Source organism: Poecilia mexicana, unplaced genomic scaffold, assembly GCF_051168715.1.
Source record: "Poecilia mexicana isolate PSO_F unplaced genomic scaffold, ASM5116871v1 scaffold_20, whole genome shotgun sequence".
NCBI lineage: Eukaryota > Metazoa > Chordata > Actinopteri > Cyprinodontiformes > Poeciliidae > Poecilia > Poecilia mexicana.
Window position 1 is genome coordinate 5106174 of NW_028263389.1, and position 19144 is coordinate 5125317.

A 19144-nucleotide genomic window follows, 5' to 3' on the forward strand; every position below is an offset into this window, starting at 1 on the left:
GTCTGTCATTCTTACGTTTGCTGGTCGTCGTTGAAGTCCCTGTACACCGCCGCCCCTGCCTTTCCCGGCTCAACATGCGCCGACGGTGTCACCAAAACCTGAGACCGCTGTGCCGGGTTTCCCGACCTGGCGAAGCCCAGGATCAAGTTCCTGTTAGGATTGGCCTGGTAAACGCCAGGTCGCTTGTGAATAAAACTTTTATTCTTCGGGACTTTTTTAGTCACCAAAACCTGGATTTTCTGTGTGTGACTGAGACGTGGCTGAGTGTTGGTGAGTCCAGTGCTCTATCTGTTCTTATTTTAACTCACCACGGGCTTCGGGGAGAGGCGGAGGCACAGCGACTGTTTACAAACAGGACTACAAATGTAAGCAGTGTTTTCTACAGACATCTTTCCCCAGCTTTGAGTTTACGTCTTTTGAGATGAGACACGTAAACCCAGTTTTCTGTGCTGTTGTTTACCGCCCCCCCAAATATAATAAGGATTTTATAAGCGACTTTTCTGATTTTTTATCTGGGATTTTAACTAACTACGAACATGTTCTTATTGTTGGAGACTTCAATATACATGTGTGCTGTCCTAATAAGCCTCTGGTAAAGGACTTTTTAAGCCTTCTGGACTCTTTTAACCTGGTACAGGCCGTATCCGGCCCCACACATGAACATGGACACACACTGGACCTGGTCATTTCCTGTGGTCTGCCTGTGACTAACCTGGAAATCTGTGACTCTGTGTTTTCAGATCACCTGCCTGTTTTATTCAATGTTACCTTGACACCTACCGCAGTTAAAACTCGCGCTGCTGTTCGGCGCTGTCGGATTATTAACCCTTCCACTGCTACTCATTTCTCTACTGCTTTTCTTCAACTCTGTGGATCATCTGACTTCCTCCACTTCGATACAGAAGAGCTCTGGTCCTGGTTCCATTCTTCCTGTCAAACCATCCTGGACTCGGTTGCTCCATTAAAAACCAGGCAGCCCAGGATTAAACCTGAGCATTGGTTTAATGACAGAACTCGTGCTGCAAGGAAGGAATGTCGTCGTGTTGAACGCAGGTGGAAAAAGGATAAACTGCAGGTTACTCTTCAGATTTTAAAAGACTGTTGGCGTCTCTACCAGAGCACAGTTAAAGAGGCAAAAAGGGAATATTTGGCAAATATCATTTCCTCAAACAGTCATAACCCACGTGTTTTATTTAACACCATTGACTTTGTGCTTAATATTTCTCAGAATGCCTGTTTGGAAGCTTCTCCTGATGTGTGTGATGATTTTATGCGTTTCTTTATTGAAAAGGTTGGTAGTACCAGGGCTCTTATCACAGCTCCTGACTCTGACCCTTCAATTTCAGTCCCTTGCTCGGCTGCTTTCAATCAGTTTGAGCCTGTGACTGTCTCACTGTTAGAGGATGTGGTTGGCCACATTAAGCCATCAGGTTCCCCCCGGGATCCTGTCCCTCCTCGATTTTTTAAAGATATTTTACCTAGCATAGGGCAGCCTGTTCTTGCAATTATAAATAGCAGTCTGTCCTCAGGTGTGGTCCCTGCTAGTTTTAAACATGCAGTAGTGCAGCCACTGCTTAAGAAACCTGGCCTTGATTCGACTGTTCTGGCTAATTATCGGCCTATTTCGAAGCTGCCTTTTCTTTCTAAAGTTTTAGAGAAAATTGTGTACTGTCAGCTGACACAGTTTTTAGATGACAATGGCATTCTGGAGGTTTTTCAGTCAGGTTTTAAAACTCTTCATAGCACAGAATCTGCTTTAATAAGAGTTTTTAATGATGTCCTTCTTGCATGTGATTCTGGTAACCATGTGGTTCTGATGTTACTTGACCTAACTGCTGCCTTTGATACAGTAGACCACGACATTTTAATATCGCGATTACACCACATTGTTGGAATTGATGGCACTGTTCTTAAATGGTTCAGGTCTTACCTGGAGGAGAGAACATTTTCAGTGAATGTTCGTGGCTCTGAATCATCTGTTGCTTCAATGTCTTATGGTGTCCCACAGGGCTCAATTCTTGGCCCACTGCTTTTCTCTCTTTATTTACTGCCTCTGGGTTCTATCCTTAGGAAACATGGGATTTCTTTTCATTGTTACGCTGATGATTGTCAGATTTATTTGCCCATAAAGCAGCAGGATGTACATTCAATCAAACATCTCCTGGCATGTCTAGGAGATATTAAAGCTTGGTTGGCCTTGAACTTTTTAAACTTTAATGAAAACAAAACAGAGGTGATGGTGTTTGGACCCAGTGGCTCCTGTGAGTCCTCCTCTGTTGACCTGGGACCTTTGGAGGAATATTTTAAACCTGTTATTACAGATCTTGGTTTTAAGGTGGACAGTGATTTTAAATTGGACAGCCAAATCAGAGCTGTGGTTAAGTCCAGCTTTTATCATTTAAGGCGATTGGCGTCAGTGAAATCTTTTCTTTCCAGGCAGCATTTTGAAACGGTGATCCACGCTTTTATTTCAACTCGATTGGACTACTGTAATGCACTTTATCTGGGAGTCAGTCAGGCGCTGCTCTCACGTCTGCAGCTAGTACAAAATGCTGCTGCACGACTTTTGACAGGAACTCGAAAGAGGGAGCATGTGACCCCTGTCCTGGCCTCACTTCACTGGCTGCCTGTATATTTTAGGATTCATTTTAAAATTCTTATGTTTGTTTTTAAATCATTGCATAATCTTGCCCCGGCTTACCTCTCTGAGCTTCTTCATCCCTACGTACCCTATCAGTCTCTCAGGTCAGCAAATCAGCTGCTCTTGGAGGTACCGAGAACAAAAAGGAAGCTCAGAGGGGACAGGGCCTTCTCTGTTATGGGCCCCAAATTATGGAATGACTTACCTTTGCAGGTCAGAGAGGCCCCTCTGTCCACTTTTAAAGTTCGTCTTAAAACCCATCTATTTTACTTGGCTTTCAACACCAGTGGGATCTAGTTTTAAATTGTATGTTTTTGTTTTTAAACTGTTTTTAATTGCTTTTTGTTGTGTTGTGTTTTTGAATTGTACAGCGCTTTGTGTCAACTGTGGTTGTTTTAAGGTGCTTTATAAATAAAGTTGGTATGGTATGGTATGGTAAATACTCTTGCTGTGCGGACTAGGATGTTGATATTACAACACGAACTAAGCAGCCAACTCGCCGAAACAGCTTCGCAGAATTACGCAGCATTTTTATATGACTTAATAAAAGCGGTAAAATATGATGCAGTTCTCCGCAAACTAAGCGGGTAACATTTTGAACAGTGTTCGGTGTGCCTACAATCTCTCTGACAAGACTGGAAAAATAAGCTATCATTCATCGTGCTCACCTTAAGCTAGCAAGTGTTGTTGCACAACACCCCCCCCCCCTTCTCTCTCTCTACTTCCTCTTCTGAGAGGAGGGAGATGTTGCTCCCAGCTCTCCGTCTAACGGGTGAATTGAGTTTCCTAAATCTGCCGAGATTTACCCTACCCAGAACTGAAGTAAACTCTGTTTAAGCTGGGTGCGAGAAAGACTAGCCTGGTTTCTGACGACCTTCATCCAGATGTCCCACCCTTTTTCACCCTGTGAATTAGCCAGATAGAGTAGCCCAGAATCAGCTAGTTTCACAGAGCACACCTGTTAACGGTCGCTCTTTCTCTTATTACAACTTGCACTTGTTATTGAACCAGGTTGGTTTTAGTGACTCGGCGAGTCCCAAGGGTGTTGTTTTAGTTTTGGCTAAAAGAAACCTATAAAACATTTTCCACCTTCTCCTCCCAGAATCAAACTTCATAGCTATTTTACAACCATCAAAGAACTTTAAGGTGACTCATTAACTGAATGTCCACAACATCTTTTAGATTTTCTTAATGCTAATTATTTTATTAGTAAGGCAGTTTTGCAAGGGTCAGTACAGCTTAAATCAGTAGCAGAAATAATCAAATAAGTAAAATCAATAATCTAGCCTATCTTTCCCTAATGCTGACACTGTGAACTAAAAAAGAAAAACTTTGAGAGAGACGGATGGTGTTTGGCATTTTGAACCCCAGAACTGGCCTGATGATGAAAAAGGTGTTGCAGCAGCAGGAGGCTCCCAGTACAGGAAGAGTACTGAGTCAGAGCGGCAGGTCTCGGGCCTCAGGGTGACTTCCTCATGCTCGTAGCGGCCCTCTCCTTCTTGTCTTGCAGCTCTGTAGCTCCTTTCTCCTCGTCTCACGATCTTTCTGGTCTCTCGAGATGTAGAAGAGCTGGTCTCACGGAAGGAACACACCAGTTCTTCCTCTTTGCCTTTGTTCTTTATCTTTGTCTTTATCTTCATCTTTGCCTTGGTCTTGGTCTTTGGCTTTGTCTTTGGGGTCTCGAACCCAGCTGAGAAAAGTGCAATTTGAAGCCACATGTTGCGGGGCTAACGGGTTGGTCCCCATGTGCAGAACAGTCTTCGGCTCTGTGGCTCCGGCTCTTCTTCAGCTACAGAGTTCTTTGTCCATCTCGATCTTGGCTCGAAGCTGCCTGAAGGATCCAACCAAAGACTCCTCTTTGCACTCACCTTATATAGGATATACCCACCCTTTTGGTGCATTTGCATTGGCTAGCTTTGTCTCATTGGCTGACTGCTTGGACCGATAATCTCATATTCATCACCATCTTTGGACATGACCTGATGTCTGTACCAGTGTCCCAGGTTGCTCAACAGTCCTCTTGTGTCTAACCTTCTCTTAGGAAAGTTGAAGTTTAGCAATAAGGCGTTGGACACCTCCGCTCTCCCATCAGTTCCTCTTTCCACCTGACCCTTCACCTACCATCTACCTCTAACACAACATCAGTGACCTTTAGTTACAGTTACACATTTTACACCATTTCCAGTTCAATGTCAAAATCACATTTATAACCTTTTAGTTTCTCTGATTTAGCATTCACTTATAATATTATAATAACCATTACTTATTAGTTACTCTTATTATAATCATGATGTGAGTTCTTACAGACATTTCTGAAAAGAAACCAAGAATAATCCATTATTCTAATCATTTGACACCATGTTACAGTTACTTCTTTCACCTGTAAGTATTTCAATAAGTGTAAGAGTAAGTGTTAAATATTCTTATAATCAAACCAACATCAACCAATATTAATTATTAGCTTAATTATAAGTTATCATTATTAATTCAAGTATTTTACTCTGGGTTTTATCCAATTACTCAAAATGTTTAGATTTTATTCTTTAAACCTTTAATGCCCAAAATGAGCAGTCTGAACTATTTTAATCACTGCAGGCTGGAAACTTCCTCTTTTTCCAGGAAACCTGCTTTTCCTGTTTCATAACTCTCCTTCTGTCTGACTATGATTTTTTATGATTAAATAGAAAAAAGTAGAATTAAAGCAGGACACAATAACAACACACACAACCAGATTAATTTTATTACCATCTGACTCTACTGTTGGGTCTTGATGTCACCTGTATAATCAGTTTTAAAGATAACTTTATTTATTGTTATTATTAAACTAAAATCTCCAGCATGGGGAAGTGGGCTGAGCTCGACTTTTCTCGACACAAGCTACAAAGGATAGCTGGAGTGGAGAACAGCTGACACACGTAGTAAATGGGACTCACCTTCAGCTTCAGAGCGAAATTTAATTCCTTTTAAATTACACCTTTATTTATCAGAACATTAAAGGTAAATGTCTGTTTATCATATTCCATTTTATCCGGCGCATCCCGTCCAACCCTCTGTTAGCTTGTTTAAACTCAAACCGATCCGAGTGTTATGTTTTAGAACAACCACCCGGGGGCGCTGTATTACCACAGCGGGACAGGTTACACCATGGGTTACACACAAGTGATTTCTGACCAGAAAACATTACTTTACGTCTGTTGCAGCTTCCTGTTTGCTATGAGACAATGATTCATATTTTAGCCTTTCAAAAGTCACATAACCTCATCAATTAACTCACTTTGTTTCACATCTTCAGTGTGAGCACCTGGACATGATGAAGAATCTGCTGCTGCTGTGTCTGAAGCTGTGGGTCAAGTGGATCATGATAAGTTAACTAACTCTATCTCAAATGTCACAGTCTCACTGAAAGTTAAACATATTTGCTTGCAAAAAACAAACAAAAAAAAAAAACTAAACTAAAAACAAACAAAAATGCAACCAAGCTGTTATAAGTAATTACAACACCAAGTATAAAAATAGACACCCCAACATTGTTTTTCTTTGTCCTTAATTTCTTATTGTAATAAGTTCTTCAGTATTATCTACGTTATTCAGTGCGATTCCACAAACGACCGCTAGGGGGAATGTGGGCAGGTTGGGGCATAGAAGAATATACCGTCCCGTTAGATGCTAAAGGAAGCTGAGCTCATCGTGTGTGATTCATCTGGTCTACATCACAGGTCAGTTAAAATATATTTTCATGAATGCAACAAATGTGCAACAGGTTAAAGAGTTATATTTTTTTATAAGAGACAAATTGTTATTCTGCTAAAACAGTGGATAATTAAAAGCTTAAATGTTTTTATATAAAAGTATGCATTATGTGTGCAGAATAGAAGTTGTAAAAGTTATTAAAGTAGCAAATTCATCCCGTTAGTGAGTTTTAGAGTGCTCAGCTGGGCTGCGAGTCTCAGAAAGTCTTACATCCAATTTGCGTCTCTGTCCACACCAAGTGTTCGCTAGTTCGGCCAAATCCATCACAAATTTGTCGATAAGCCAGGAATCCACAAGTTCTGAACAGCAGAAATCCTGTTACCATGAAAAAATCCAGGGTGAATCCCACCGGGTGTGTCCCCGCAGAATAAGAGGGCTCTCCTGTGCCCAGTCTTCTCATCATAAATTTTATCAATTGCATTGAGAGATTGGTTGTCCAGAACCATAATTTGCAGATTCGGAGGATGTGCAAAGAAAGGCTCCAAAAATAGAGAAAAAGACACGACAAAAACAGAGCAGGGAGGGCAGGCATGGGCAGGGAGGGAGCAGAGGAAAGAAGCGTCCGCTTTCGCCGAGAGGATGAGAGAGAGAGAGAGAGAGAGAAAAAAAGTAAGGCCCATAATTATTTGCACAGTAAGCCTTCCAGGAATATGGTGGAAAGTGAGCTGGCTTTGCTGTTGCCTAGCAACATAGGATACATCACATTACTCCACTGATGGAATCTGATGATGTCAAAGTGTTATGATGTCATAGGGGACAGATACCTTGAATGTTCTGGATCTGAAACAAATTTCAGAACTCAAGAAGCACAGACAGCACGGACGTTAGTTTTTCCATATTGGATTTAACATTGTATTTTTTCGTAGCTTTTCTGATACATCGGTCGGACACTCAAAATGGCGCCAGTTCAAACTGATTTGTTAACAAAGGACCAAATTAAACAAATGACAAGAGATGAATTGGTTATCGTGCTTCTGGATTGGTTACAACGGTTTAGAGAAAGATCTGCAGCCCTCAGTAGGGAGGACGCACTACAGGACAATTTGGAAAAAGCTCAAGAAGAAATTGAGCTTCTAAAAGAGAAAATTGATAAACTCACCATAGAGCTAAACTGGTCAATCAAGCAAAGAAAAGACCTGGAAAGTCAGAGAATCCCAATGTTAAAACAAGAGGTAGAGAGCCAGAGTTCCCACAGGAATCAGCTGTTGTCTGAGGTAAAACGCTACAGAAATAAAATCAAAGAGCTTCAAACCTCTTTAAAAAAACAAGCGAGGGACTCAAAAGTGCAGATTGAGAAGATGGAGGAAGAAAAAATGCAAGTGATGTCTCAATTCACAGCATACGATACGAAGATTGAAAAGTATGAAAAAGAAGTGATGAAACTTCAGTTTGAAGTGTCCAGAAAGATCGACGATATCAGCTTGAAGAATAATGAGATTATGAGAGAAAAAAACAAGTACAGACTTCTTGAGAACAAGACAAAAATTCTGGAAAAGGAGTTGACTGAGACAGTGAAGGAAAATACAATTTTTCTGAAGAAACTTTCAAAAACTCCAACGGAGCAAGCCATAGATAAAACTAAGGAAGAGTTTTTAGCAAGGTTGAGTTTAACTTCAGGGGTAATACTTGAGGAAAAAATGCGAAACAGGGAATTAGTACAACGTCTGATGAGAAAAGAACGTGAGGTGAATAAACTCTTGGAGCAGCAGGCTAAGACCGCCAAGCTCTTAGCCTCACAACCACAGCCACAGAAAGAGGCTGTGGTTGTGAAAAAGAGATTTGAGCCCACAGCGTCTGATTGGGAAGAGCTGAAGAACGAAAATAAAGCTTTAAATTATCACATAAAAACACTAATCAAAAACAGGGACAGGGATCAAAATAACATTAAAGAACTTACCGATCAAGTATTTATGGTAAGGAAAAAGTACTTCAGTGAGAAGATGAAGCACGAGACTTTGAAAGAATCCTACGAGACTTTGAAAGAATCCTTAAAGAGCCAAGAGGTTAAGGAAGAGGATGATAATGCTTTGGAAGTCCCTAAAGATGAAAACAAAGTTCAAATCAATGATAAACAAATCAACGATAAACAAGACGCTCCTCTACCACCCATCCAAGAAACAACCCTCCAGCTACCCAAAACAAAGTCAGTTCGTAATCTAAGAGTTCTGCCTCTGGGTGAAGACAAGTTATTGCCAGACTTTAAAGAAGACACAATCATAACACCAGGAAAGTTAAAACAGCTTAAGCCAACACCCCCGAGCAAAGGGAGACCTGAAAGGCCGTCTCATTCACCAGCAGTCAGGAAGCGTTTTCTCAGGGAAACTGAGCGGAGAAAAGATAGCGGGCAACCTGGGGGGAGTGCCACAGAAGAGAACGGTAAACTTCCCCCTTTAATGGTTAAAGGCAAAAATATATCATGAGGTATGTTTCTGAGCCCTTGGGGCTGGACTTTAACCCATGGAGCCCAGCCGGGCACAGCCGAAGAGGAGAGGGTTGGGCTGCAGTGTCAAAGGGATGGCAGCAGAAGGAGGGGGCCTTGGTGATCTGATCCTGAGCTACAGAAGCTCCCTCTAGGAACGGTGTCAGAGTCTGGTCCTCATTCCCGACAGTCACTCGGACTCGTTTCTGGTGAGAGTTGGACTCCGCCAAGGCTGCTCTATGTCACTAATTCTAGTCAATACTTTTATTGACAGAATTTTTAGGCACAGCCAAGGTGTTGAGGGGATCCGATTTGGTGGCCTTAAGATCACATCTCTGCTTTTTGCAGAAGATGTGGTCCTACTGCCTTCATCAGGTCGTGATCTACAGCTCTCACTGGAGCGATTCGCAGCCGAGTGCGAAGTGGCCGGGATGAGGATCAGCGACTCCAGGCCTGTTCTTGAGCCAGAAAATCTGGTTGGGATGCCTCCTGGACGCCTCCCTGGTCAGGTGTTTCAGGGACGTTCCACCGGGAGAAGGCCAAGGGGAAGACCCGGGACACGATGGAGGGATTATTTTCTACTGTCTCTCGCTCACTAACTGTTGGAGACACTCTTTAAACTAAATGCATAGGCTTTCTCCGGGTGCTCCGGTTTTTCATTCAGAAAAAAGTGATTAGGCTAATTGGTGTCTTTTAAATTTTCTACTGTCTCTCGCTCACTAACTGTTGGAGACACTCTTTAAACTAAATGCATAGGTTTTCTCCGGGTGCTCCGGTTTTTCCTTCAGAAAAAAGTGAATAGGTTAATTGTATTACTGATTGCACTTTAAAAATTAGATAACTTTATGTTATTAAAGGTAAAGTTTAAACAGTAATGATTTCTTGGTTAATGTCAAGTTGTCATAACAAAGGCATTTTGAATAATGTCAACTTTGTATTAAAAGTGTCATAATTTACCGAATGACGCTTTATGACAACAGTCATAAATATTCATGAAGGCTTATTCATGTTCATGACAGGTGTTATGTCATGTTTATGACAGTGTCATGTCAGTCTTATTCACCCCCCTTCAAATAAAGTGTTACCACACTCATTTAGCAGCCCAGAACAAAGATAAGTATGGAAGCCCGTTTCTGCCACTCTGTTAAATTTTTTTATCTCATTATAATGAGAAACTATCTCAAAATAATGAGATAGTATCTCAAAAATATAGAAATATATGAAGAATTTTTTTTTAATTTCCATTTATTTTTTATGTTTTATAAAGACAATAAATTTCAGCTCAAACACACAGGATGTGACACTCAAACAGGAAACAAGAAAATAAAAGCTTCTCCACCAAAATAAAATACAATTCAGAAACCAAGAAAAACAAATATACATAGATCATGAGATGAAATATAAACATCTCTACACACTTGCTACACATACACCTCAGAAAGTATGTCGTTGCACCCGTGGCTTTGACATTACTTTGTGATTCATTCATTCCATAAGTGGAATGACATCTGCTGCTGAAACTGTGGCAGCCTTGTCTAGTAAATGCAATATTGTCACAAAGTTGTTGTTTTTTTATCAAACTCATGTTTAGTTGCAGGAGAGTCAATTAAATCATATTTAATTGTAATATTTTTTAGTTATTAAAATGATTTGTAGCCAAACTAATGTTGACTATCAGTGGCTGTTTTCTTTTGTGTCATGGACTGATTTGACAATAAAGACATTTGATGTTTCATTGTATTGGGAGTGAAGTGTTGGAGCAGGCGGTATCCTTTGATTACTGCCTGAGTTTTGCCTCCTGAAAAACTACAATTCTTCAAAATTCTCATTTTCTTGGAATTGGCTCTATGTTCCCTTCTATCTTTACTTATCAGGGAAGAATTTTACTCTTCCTACAGCTTTAAGTCTGTTTCTGCTGTGGAAGACTGATATATCTTTTCTGATCAAAATGATAGCGGAAATTTCCAGAATGTGAAAATTTTGGAGGTGAAGGGGTTAATTATTTTTATTTAATAATCTTATTGTGACTCATCATCTCAAAGTATTCCCAGAGGTCAGAGATTTTCTTCAATCAAGTTTATTTGTGTAGCACATTTCATTAACAATACAGTCCATCATAAAAACACAAGTATATAAAGTCATAAAGTACACCATAATCAATCAAGAAAACCAGTAAGAAACGTCACACTTCGATGAGTGCCATCATCAAAATCATTAATACATATCATTTATTTCAGACAGTGCTCAAGACAAATACTGTCCTCTGATGCGCAACCAATGAAGCAGCACGGCTCATCATGCTTTTATTTTGAAAACCGACACAAAATGAATCGGTCACGTGAGCCATGCAATGCGAGGGGACCACTGCTGCTCCTCCAAAAACCAAAAAAACTGAAGAAGTGAGAGGGGGGCGAGTTTGGAGCAGAGGTTCAGCTCCACTTTTTCATTGTCCATCAAATGATAATAATGCAACACATTCTCACTCCCAACTCGTCACATATTGACGCTTGGGCAGGTACCCTCGGCGTCACATGTTGACGCCAAGGGTACCCCCTTGGCGTCAACATGTGACGCGGAGGGTTCTCTCATTGAATGCTGTACCGTTCCCTAAGCGTCCGATACTGACGACTTAGGAACGAATAAGATGACGTGACTATTCTATTTTTTAAAAAAACCTTTATTTACAATTTATGTGCTAGTTTGAACAGGATATTAAGAATATTTACTACAAATACATGTCAGACGTATCGGACTTAATACTTTAATTCGGTATTTAAAAATAACTCCGTAAAATATAAAACCGGAGGAGTTTTGTTGTGCTTGTTGTTAGCTTGATTTAAAACCCTTAAAGAAAAAAAAAAACTATTTCTGAGTATGATATCAATGATTTACACCAAATAAATTTAACTATTCTGTAAACCTTTTAATATGTTTGATTGAAATAAAAATAAGGACGGATCCCACAAAAACCCAAGAAGAAGAATAAGCTGACGTCATCCTATGCGACACTTAAACTCCGGTGGTGAACCGCAACACGGACCAACGACATGAACCAACAGACCATACACAAACTCAAAATTAATGAAAACGTCTGCAATGATCCCCGCGAAATTGCCTCCTTCTGTGCAGATTTTTATAGATTATTATACAGCTCCACATATAATGGTGAATATGCTGCACAGTTCTTTGATGCTCTTCTAAATCTTAAAAAAATTGATGAAAGTAATAAACTTTTTTGTGATCAAACATTCTCTCTACCTGAGATTTTAGATGCAAATGAACACCTCAAAATGAACAAATCTCCAGGAGTAGATGGCTTGAGTTCAGAATTTTATAAATTATTTTCCAAACAGCTGGCCCCCTTTCTTCTACAGGTATATTTGGAAAGCTTTGTGAGGGGAACCCTCCCTGCTACTCTCACTCCAGGCCTTACCACCCTAATTCCTAAGCCAAAAAAAAGACATTCTTCTTTTAGATAACTGGCGCCCTATTTGTTTGTTAAATAACGATTATAAAATACTTGCTTTAGTGTTGGCCAAACGTCTTAAGAATGCTCTACAGGATATCATTGATGAGAGTCAGTCAGGATTCATGAAAGGACGTCACATATCCAACAATATAAGGTTGATCCTTGATATAATAGATTACTCAGATTTAACGGAAGATAATAGTTTTATTTTATTTCTTGACTTCAAAAAAGCTTTTGATTCTGTGGAACACGACTTCTTATTCTTAGCTCTTGAAAAATTTGGATTTGGTCCCGTCTTCATTAAAGCTATTCAAACTCTTTATGCTAATGCCAACAGTGCGATAAAATTAAAATCTGGAACTTCCCCCAGATTTCAATTACATCGAGGCATCAGGCAGGGCTGTCCTGTTTCCCCATATCTCTTCCTCCTAGCTGACCAACTCCTTTCAACCCATCTTAGAGCGAGTCCTATACAAGGTATCAACATAGCAAACAGGAGTTTACTAATAAGCCAACTAGCAGACGATACTACTCTTTTTTTTTTTTGCGTGACTTTGAACAAGTTCCCCTTGCCCTTGATAGTATTCAAATCTTTTCTAGAGCCTCTGGTCTATATCTAAATATCAATAAATGTGAACTCTTTGCCATTAAGGATTGCACTCTATCCACTATAAGCAACATACCAATTAAACAGAATGTAGTCTATTTAGGAATTACCATTACTAAGAATGACAAAAATAGATGTGTTGAAAACCTTTCTCCAGCTATTACCAGAACCACAACAAAGCTGAACCTCTGGCTGCATCGAGATCTAACTCTGAGGGGAAGGACTCTGCTGTCTAAGGCTGAAGGCCTTTCTAGTTTGGTTTATTTTGCATCGCCTCTCTTTGTTGACACTTGTAAAGAAATTGACCAGTTACTACTCAATTTTCTTTGGAAGCACAAAATCCATTACATTAAAAAGTCTGTTATCATGAACCCAGTTAATATGGGGGGGCTAGATTTTCTGACCTTTTCTACTTTAAATAGTACACTCAAAGTCAAATGGATCAAACAATACCTGTCATGTCCCTCCTCATGTTGGAATTTCATTCCCAATTACTTATTCTCTCAGTTAGGTGGTCTTGATTTTCTTCTGCTCTGTAATTTTAATCCTGAAAAAATCCCAGTCAAACTGTCCGCATTCCACAAACAATGTTTGCTGTCTTGGTTACTGATCTACAAGCACAACTATTCTCCTCACAAATGTATAATCTGGCACAATAAGGATATTTTATACAAGAATAAATCTCTGTACTTTGACCACTGGAAAAAAAATAACATATTGTATGTGAGGCAGCTATTTAATAATCAAGGGTCGTTGTTCAGCTACAGTGAATTTCTGTCTCGCTTTAAGTTTCCTGTAACTGCTAAGGAATTCGCTGTTGTCTTTGATGCCATTCCCTCTGGCCTTGTTATGATCATAAAAGGCATCTTCCGTCAAAAACCAATCTCCACCTCATGCAATTTAATGGACACTTCTGTTGCTAAAATGTGTTTGGCATCTAATTCCAAAAACAAAGAAATTCGTGCCCTTTTCCAACAGCTGATCATCTCTCAACCTGGTACTGCTGTTTTTTGGAACAGGCACACTCGTGATCTTATTTGGAAGGTTTGGTCTCTACCTCATAAATTCTTTACTAACAAGGTTAAAGAAGTATCTTATAAACTTGTCCACAGATGTTACCCAACTAAACAATATATGTGTAAATTCAAGAAAAATATTGACACATTGTGCTCTTTTTGTACCACTCAAACTGAAGACATGAATCATTTGTTTTGGAGCTGTAACTACACCAAAAAACTTTGGGATGATATTATGATCCTTATTGTTTCTATTTCCCCACAAATTCTTCTCAGTTTTGAAACTGTTATCCTTGGATTTACTGCTTTTGACAAAAAGAACTGGGACTCCTTTTTTGTAATCAACCTTATTATACTTCTTGCTAAATTTTTTATACATAAATGCAAGTTTAGCAATAGCAAACCTTTATTCTCTATCTTTATTAAAGAATTGAATATGTACATTAATCTCATTGAGTTTTCTGATAACCTAAAAGCCATAAAAACAGTACATTTGTTACGCAAATTTAATATTCTTTAACTCTCCCCAAATGACTTTCTTGACATTGTTTCTCTTTGGGGATTTTTTTTTTTTAAATCCCCCCTGGCATATATATATATATATATATATATATATGTATATATATATATATATATATATCCTTGTCCTTATATATATATATATATATTTTTTTTTTGTTCTTATGTTTTTATTTCTTTAATTTTTTTGCCTTTCACCATGCTATTTTATTGTATATATTTTTGCTGTTATCTGTTTGTTCTATTCTTTCGTTGATGTACAATGCTATTGTTTTAAAGATTACTAATAAAGACTTATTAAAAAAAAAAGACATGAACCAACAGCATGGACCAACGACGTTCATCACATATGCAGCGAACGCATATGCAACATAGACATATGCAACATCTACATATGCATCATCTACATGCAACATAGACCAACGACACATAGCAACGACACATCTACATATATGACTTCTACTTATTTTTGATACAAATGGAACCCCATATTCTACTTATTTTTGACACAAATGGAACCCCATAGATGCTAGTTTCTTAGGTCATTGAGTTTATTCAAGTCTAAAATGTGATAACATGCAGTATTAAACCTACTCTGGAGACTTTTAAACTCCTAATACGGAAGTTTCACTTTGTTTAAAATGTAAGTGTTGAACGGGTACTGAAGGTTTTTCAAAAATAAAAGCTCTTCAGGTCAGTTGAGACCACATTGACGGCTTTATGATATAAAGAATTTAAAAGACATGTTTTGCGAGGTTAGCCATTTTGTGAATGCCTCAGTATCTATTAGTCAGCACAGCGCAGGCTACTTCAAAGTCCCATGCCCATATAACACATTCTGTTTCCATAACACAAATTTATTGCTCCCATTCCAGGAGTGTTTGTGCAACAGTGTGTCAATTTACAAAACTAAATCAAATTTAAATATCTTTAAAGTTTTGATAAATTTGTTGTTTCTTTCCCTTCAGAACTGAATACCTCCTCCAGGGTCTTCCAATACGATCTGAAACCAGACATACCAAAAACCGAAGGCCGCAAGCTGTTTTTTGACACTCGCGCAGTTGTGCGACTCCTCGAGGAAAACGGTTTGTTCGGTTATTGTAAAACATGCAACTTGCATCTTTTTGAAGTGTTGATTTATTTATTTATTTTTTTATGTAAACCAGTATTTGTGGTAATTTCCATTTTTTAATATCAGGATTCAGCACTCAGCAAGCTGAAGTGTTGGTTAAAGTGCTGATCGGGACAACAAACTCTAACATGGATTTGGTTTATACTGACATGGTGACCAAAGTGCAACAGGTGAGACTCTATGAACGATTATGCACACCATATTTGTGGTTTTCGTCTAGTAAGCACAAAATCAACAGGTGTCCAATTGAATCATGACTGTTTATGTTACACACATTGAACAGAGTATGATGCCAACTAAATTTTATTGCACTGCCATGTGAACCGACAGTCAAATCTTAAGTCGCTTTTTAGTTGTGTTGTGTATTTTCGTTTTTTTTTTTTTTTTTTTTTTTGCAGGAAATCATGTTGCAGCAAGTAATGTCTAAAATAGCAGCTGTTAAAAAGGACATGATTATCCTTGAGAAGAGCGAGTTCTCCACTCTTCTCACAGAAAATGAGGTAAAAAGCGATTATCAAGTGTTTTTTTTGTTTGTTTTTTTTACCTTACTTTGTTCTCAAACCAACTGGTTTATTTCATGAACCAAAGATTACCTTGCTTTTTTTGTAGAGATTAATCTAAATGACTGTAGAGTGTTTTGTGTTGCGTTTGTGGTCTGATGGCTTCTGTATTTTTTTTTTTTGCTATTTCTCAGAAACTCAAGATCCAGTTATTACAGCTCAAAGTCCAACTGGCTGTAAGTGCTTATGTGTATTTTATTTTCAAATCTGTTGTTTTATTAATGCCATCATAGAAACCGTGCAAAGCAAATGGGTTTTAATTAAGTTCTTCTTAATTAAAACTCAGCATTATTTTCCCTTGTCGGGTTCCCTGTTTTTTCCTCTCCTCCCTCGTCTGGCAGGATGTGATGAACAAAGTACGCTCGGATAATATTTTGGACCTGAATTTGGAGAAAAGCCGCGGAAAAGAGCTGGTGAGCTTTACAGCCGGGTTCAGACCAATTTCTCTAAAGGATGTAGATCTATATTAGATATGGTAAACTGATTAATAATGGCCTGAGGATCTTTATGACACTCTATCGACTTCAATGCAGTTGCACTAGACACTCTTGGCTCTCTTAAAATGCTCATTTCAGTCAGAGCTTTGCACATTTAGGCAGATTTGTAGGTGATTTGGATTCCCCCCCACCCCCAAATCTACCTGTTTGAAGGAACTTAAAATGTTTATTGCATAAGAAAACATTTTTGAAAAGTTACAGCACTGTTTTCCTCATCACTATATCACTGGGTTTATTTATTGAGGTATATATTCCTTTGGCTCTCAGTTTTTACGGGTTTGTAAAATTCTTTTAATGAAACATTTTATTTCACTCATCAGTAAAGTACATGTTAACCTTTCCCAGTATTGTGTCCTTATTTTTAAGGATAATTGCTTTTATCCGGCTTAACTCTGTTAACAAAAGAATTAGTTTCATCCAAACGCCTGGTTTGGGTGTTTTTGTCCTGTAAACACGACATTTGTTGCCAATTAAAAACGGATTTGAAAACCTGGCCTGGATTTCAACATCAGACATGTTTGTGGTTAAGGCTTGACATTTAATTATGGTGGCTGAACATTAGTTTTACTGCTATTTTTTATTTATTTTTTTCCAATAGAGACCAGGGATTCTGCTCTCAAACTCTGAATTTCTGAGTTTTAGGCTTAAAAATTGGGATAATATAACTTAATCCTGTTCCTCAGAGCCTACTCTCTGCTCCAGTACATCAGATTAAAATGTCAGAATTACATTCTGTATCTGAGATAAGTCTGTTAATTACCCATTTATTTAAGCCAGGTGTGGCAACATTAAAACATTTAACCTAAAATGTTCTTCTTTCCAGAAAGCACAACATGATAAGAAGCTTCTGGAAACAAGAACTGAAATTCTGGAAATGGTTTGTATAAATGCTATAAACATGCAGTTTTAAAAAAATATTATTTATTGTATTTGCTCCAATTGTAATTTTTTGCAGACAGTAGAGCAGGATCGCCATCTAACCCAAACAAACATGAAAATAGACACTGAAGTAGCTGGTCTGAAAACCATGCTGGAATCTCATAAACTGGATACCATCAAATATCTTGCTGGTAAGAAAGTGTAATTTATTGCAGATAGGAAAAATGTTCAAGTGTTTTGGAATCTTTCAACACTAAAAACATAAACAAAAAAACTCAGAAATTTTGTGCTTATTTTAAATTTTCAAGAGAAAACAAGGAATTTTGTGAGTTGGGAAAGTTGAAAATGCATGAGAGGAAACTCAGAAATTGTGAGATTAATCTCAGAAATTTTCTAGAAAAAACAAGGAGATTTTTTTTAGTTTCAAAAGGCAACATTTTTTTTATTTTTGAAACTCATAAATTTCCCTGTCAAATTCTGTTTTGGCCAAAAAAGGCCATCTTCTTTTTTTTCTTCTTATCAACAATGGTCCTAATACACTATAGTATTCATAAGTGCTTAAATGTGAGGAACCTATTTGGGGCCTTTAGGAAATAATCTACTTTATATTTTTTTCAGTTAAGTAAATTTTCCAATTAAATGGATAATTTTTTCAAATCTATTTCAGTCCATCAGTCTTCTATGTGTGTTTGTGGGATGACCTCCTCAGTGATACAACCAGAAAAACTGTTGTAAATGTAATCAGACACTGCTCTTTAATAATGACTTCTTCCCGTTTTTCTGTATCCTCCAGGTTCGGTGTTCACCTGTCTCACTGTGGTTTTGGGTTTTTATCGCATTTGGATGTGAGAGAAGGTTAATGACGAAAACTGTCGACTGCAACGATGCAGTCGACAGTGAAGCCAAGGAACCTGCCAGCTAAAGAGCAGCTATTTCATGACGAATCTCAATTATGTTGTTTCATTCCCATTATTTTTTTTTTTAATTTATGGACAATCCAAACTCTTCTGGTGTCTAAAAAAAAAAACAGTTCTTATTTTTCTGCTTTTTCTTTCATTAATACTTTACACTTTCTCTACCTGTTAAAACCAGATGTGTGTTACTACAATGGTTTTAAGTTTCTCTAAGGTGATGGATGCATTTAACAACTTATTTCCTACCGGTATTTATTCATAATGACGGCTTGTTTCCTCTGCAAACTCAAGATGTCAAAAAGAACTCAAATGATGTTGTGATGCACTGAAAGTTCTGGTAAAAATAAAAAAAATGTCCATGTACCTGTAATTGAATATTGATGAACTCTTAGTAACATAATTATTTTGTTTTAGTAAATCTCATCTGGTAATCAGTAAAACATTTTGACGAAAATAAATGTATTGTAGGTGCATATTAGTTATTCTGCTGGTAGCAATTTTATTTTTATTTTATCTTTTACATATTTTCAACAAAGCCAATTCAGTACTGGTATCTCTTTTAATCGAAGCATTTTTAAAATGTAAACATATTTTTGTACCCTGTAAATGTTTTTATGCACAGCACGCTGTACATGTTATATTACTAAAGTCTGTTTAATTAATTTTCAGATCATATTTATTTAATTAAAATAAAGTTGTAATTGACCGACATTACTTGAAATCATCTCTTCGTGGTGTCGC

At 38.1% G+C, this 19144-nt stretch overlaps 2 protein-coding genes across 2 annotated transcripts in view; both read left to right on the forward strand.

Annotated features, from left to right (window-relative positions):
* Positions 1-19114, forward strand: part of mcur1 (mitochondrial calcium uniporter regulator 1) — a 37568-nt gene extending 18454 nt beyond the window's left edge. The window contains exons 2-9 of the mRNA XM_014981417.2: positions 15390-15506; positions 15620-15723; positions 15952-16053; positions 16248-16289; positions 16455-16526; positions 17434-17487; positions 17566-17680; positions 18283-19114. Coding sequence (XP_014836903.2) covers positions 15390-15506; positions 15620-15723; positions 15952-16053; positions 16248-16289; positions 16455-16526; positions 17434-17487; positions 17566-17680; positions 18283-18338 — 662 coding nt within the window. The 3' untranslated portion in view covers positions 18339-19114. The remainder of the gene's footprint in view (positions 1-15389; positions 15507-15619; positions 15724-15951; positions 16054-16247; positions 16290-16454; positions 16527-17433; positions 17488-17565; positions 17681-18282) is intronic.
* Positions 231-3971, forward strand: LOC148153323 (uncharacterized). The gene has a single exon (XM_088001481.1). It carries the CDS (start codon positions 422-424, stop codon positions 2936-2938), a length of 2517 nt encoding a protein of 838 aa, XP_087857607.1. The 5' UTR covers positions 231-421; the 3' UTR covers positions 2939-3971.
* Positions 19115-19144: the final 30 nt, after the last annotated feature.

Bases quoted from the DNA above. Each gene is read 5' to 3' on its own strand.
- LOC148153323 (XM_088001481.1), top strand. From the start codon at position 422: ATGAGACACGTAAACCCAGTTTTCTGTGCTGTTGTTTACCGCCCCCCC.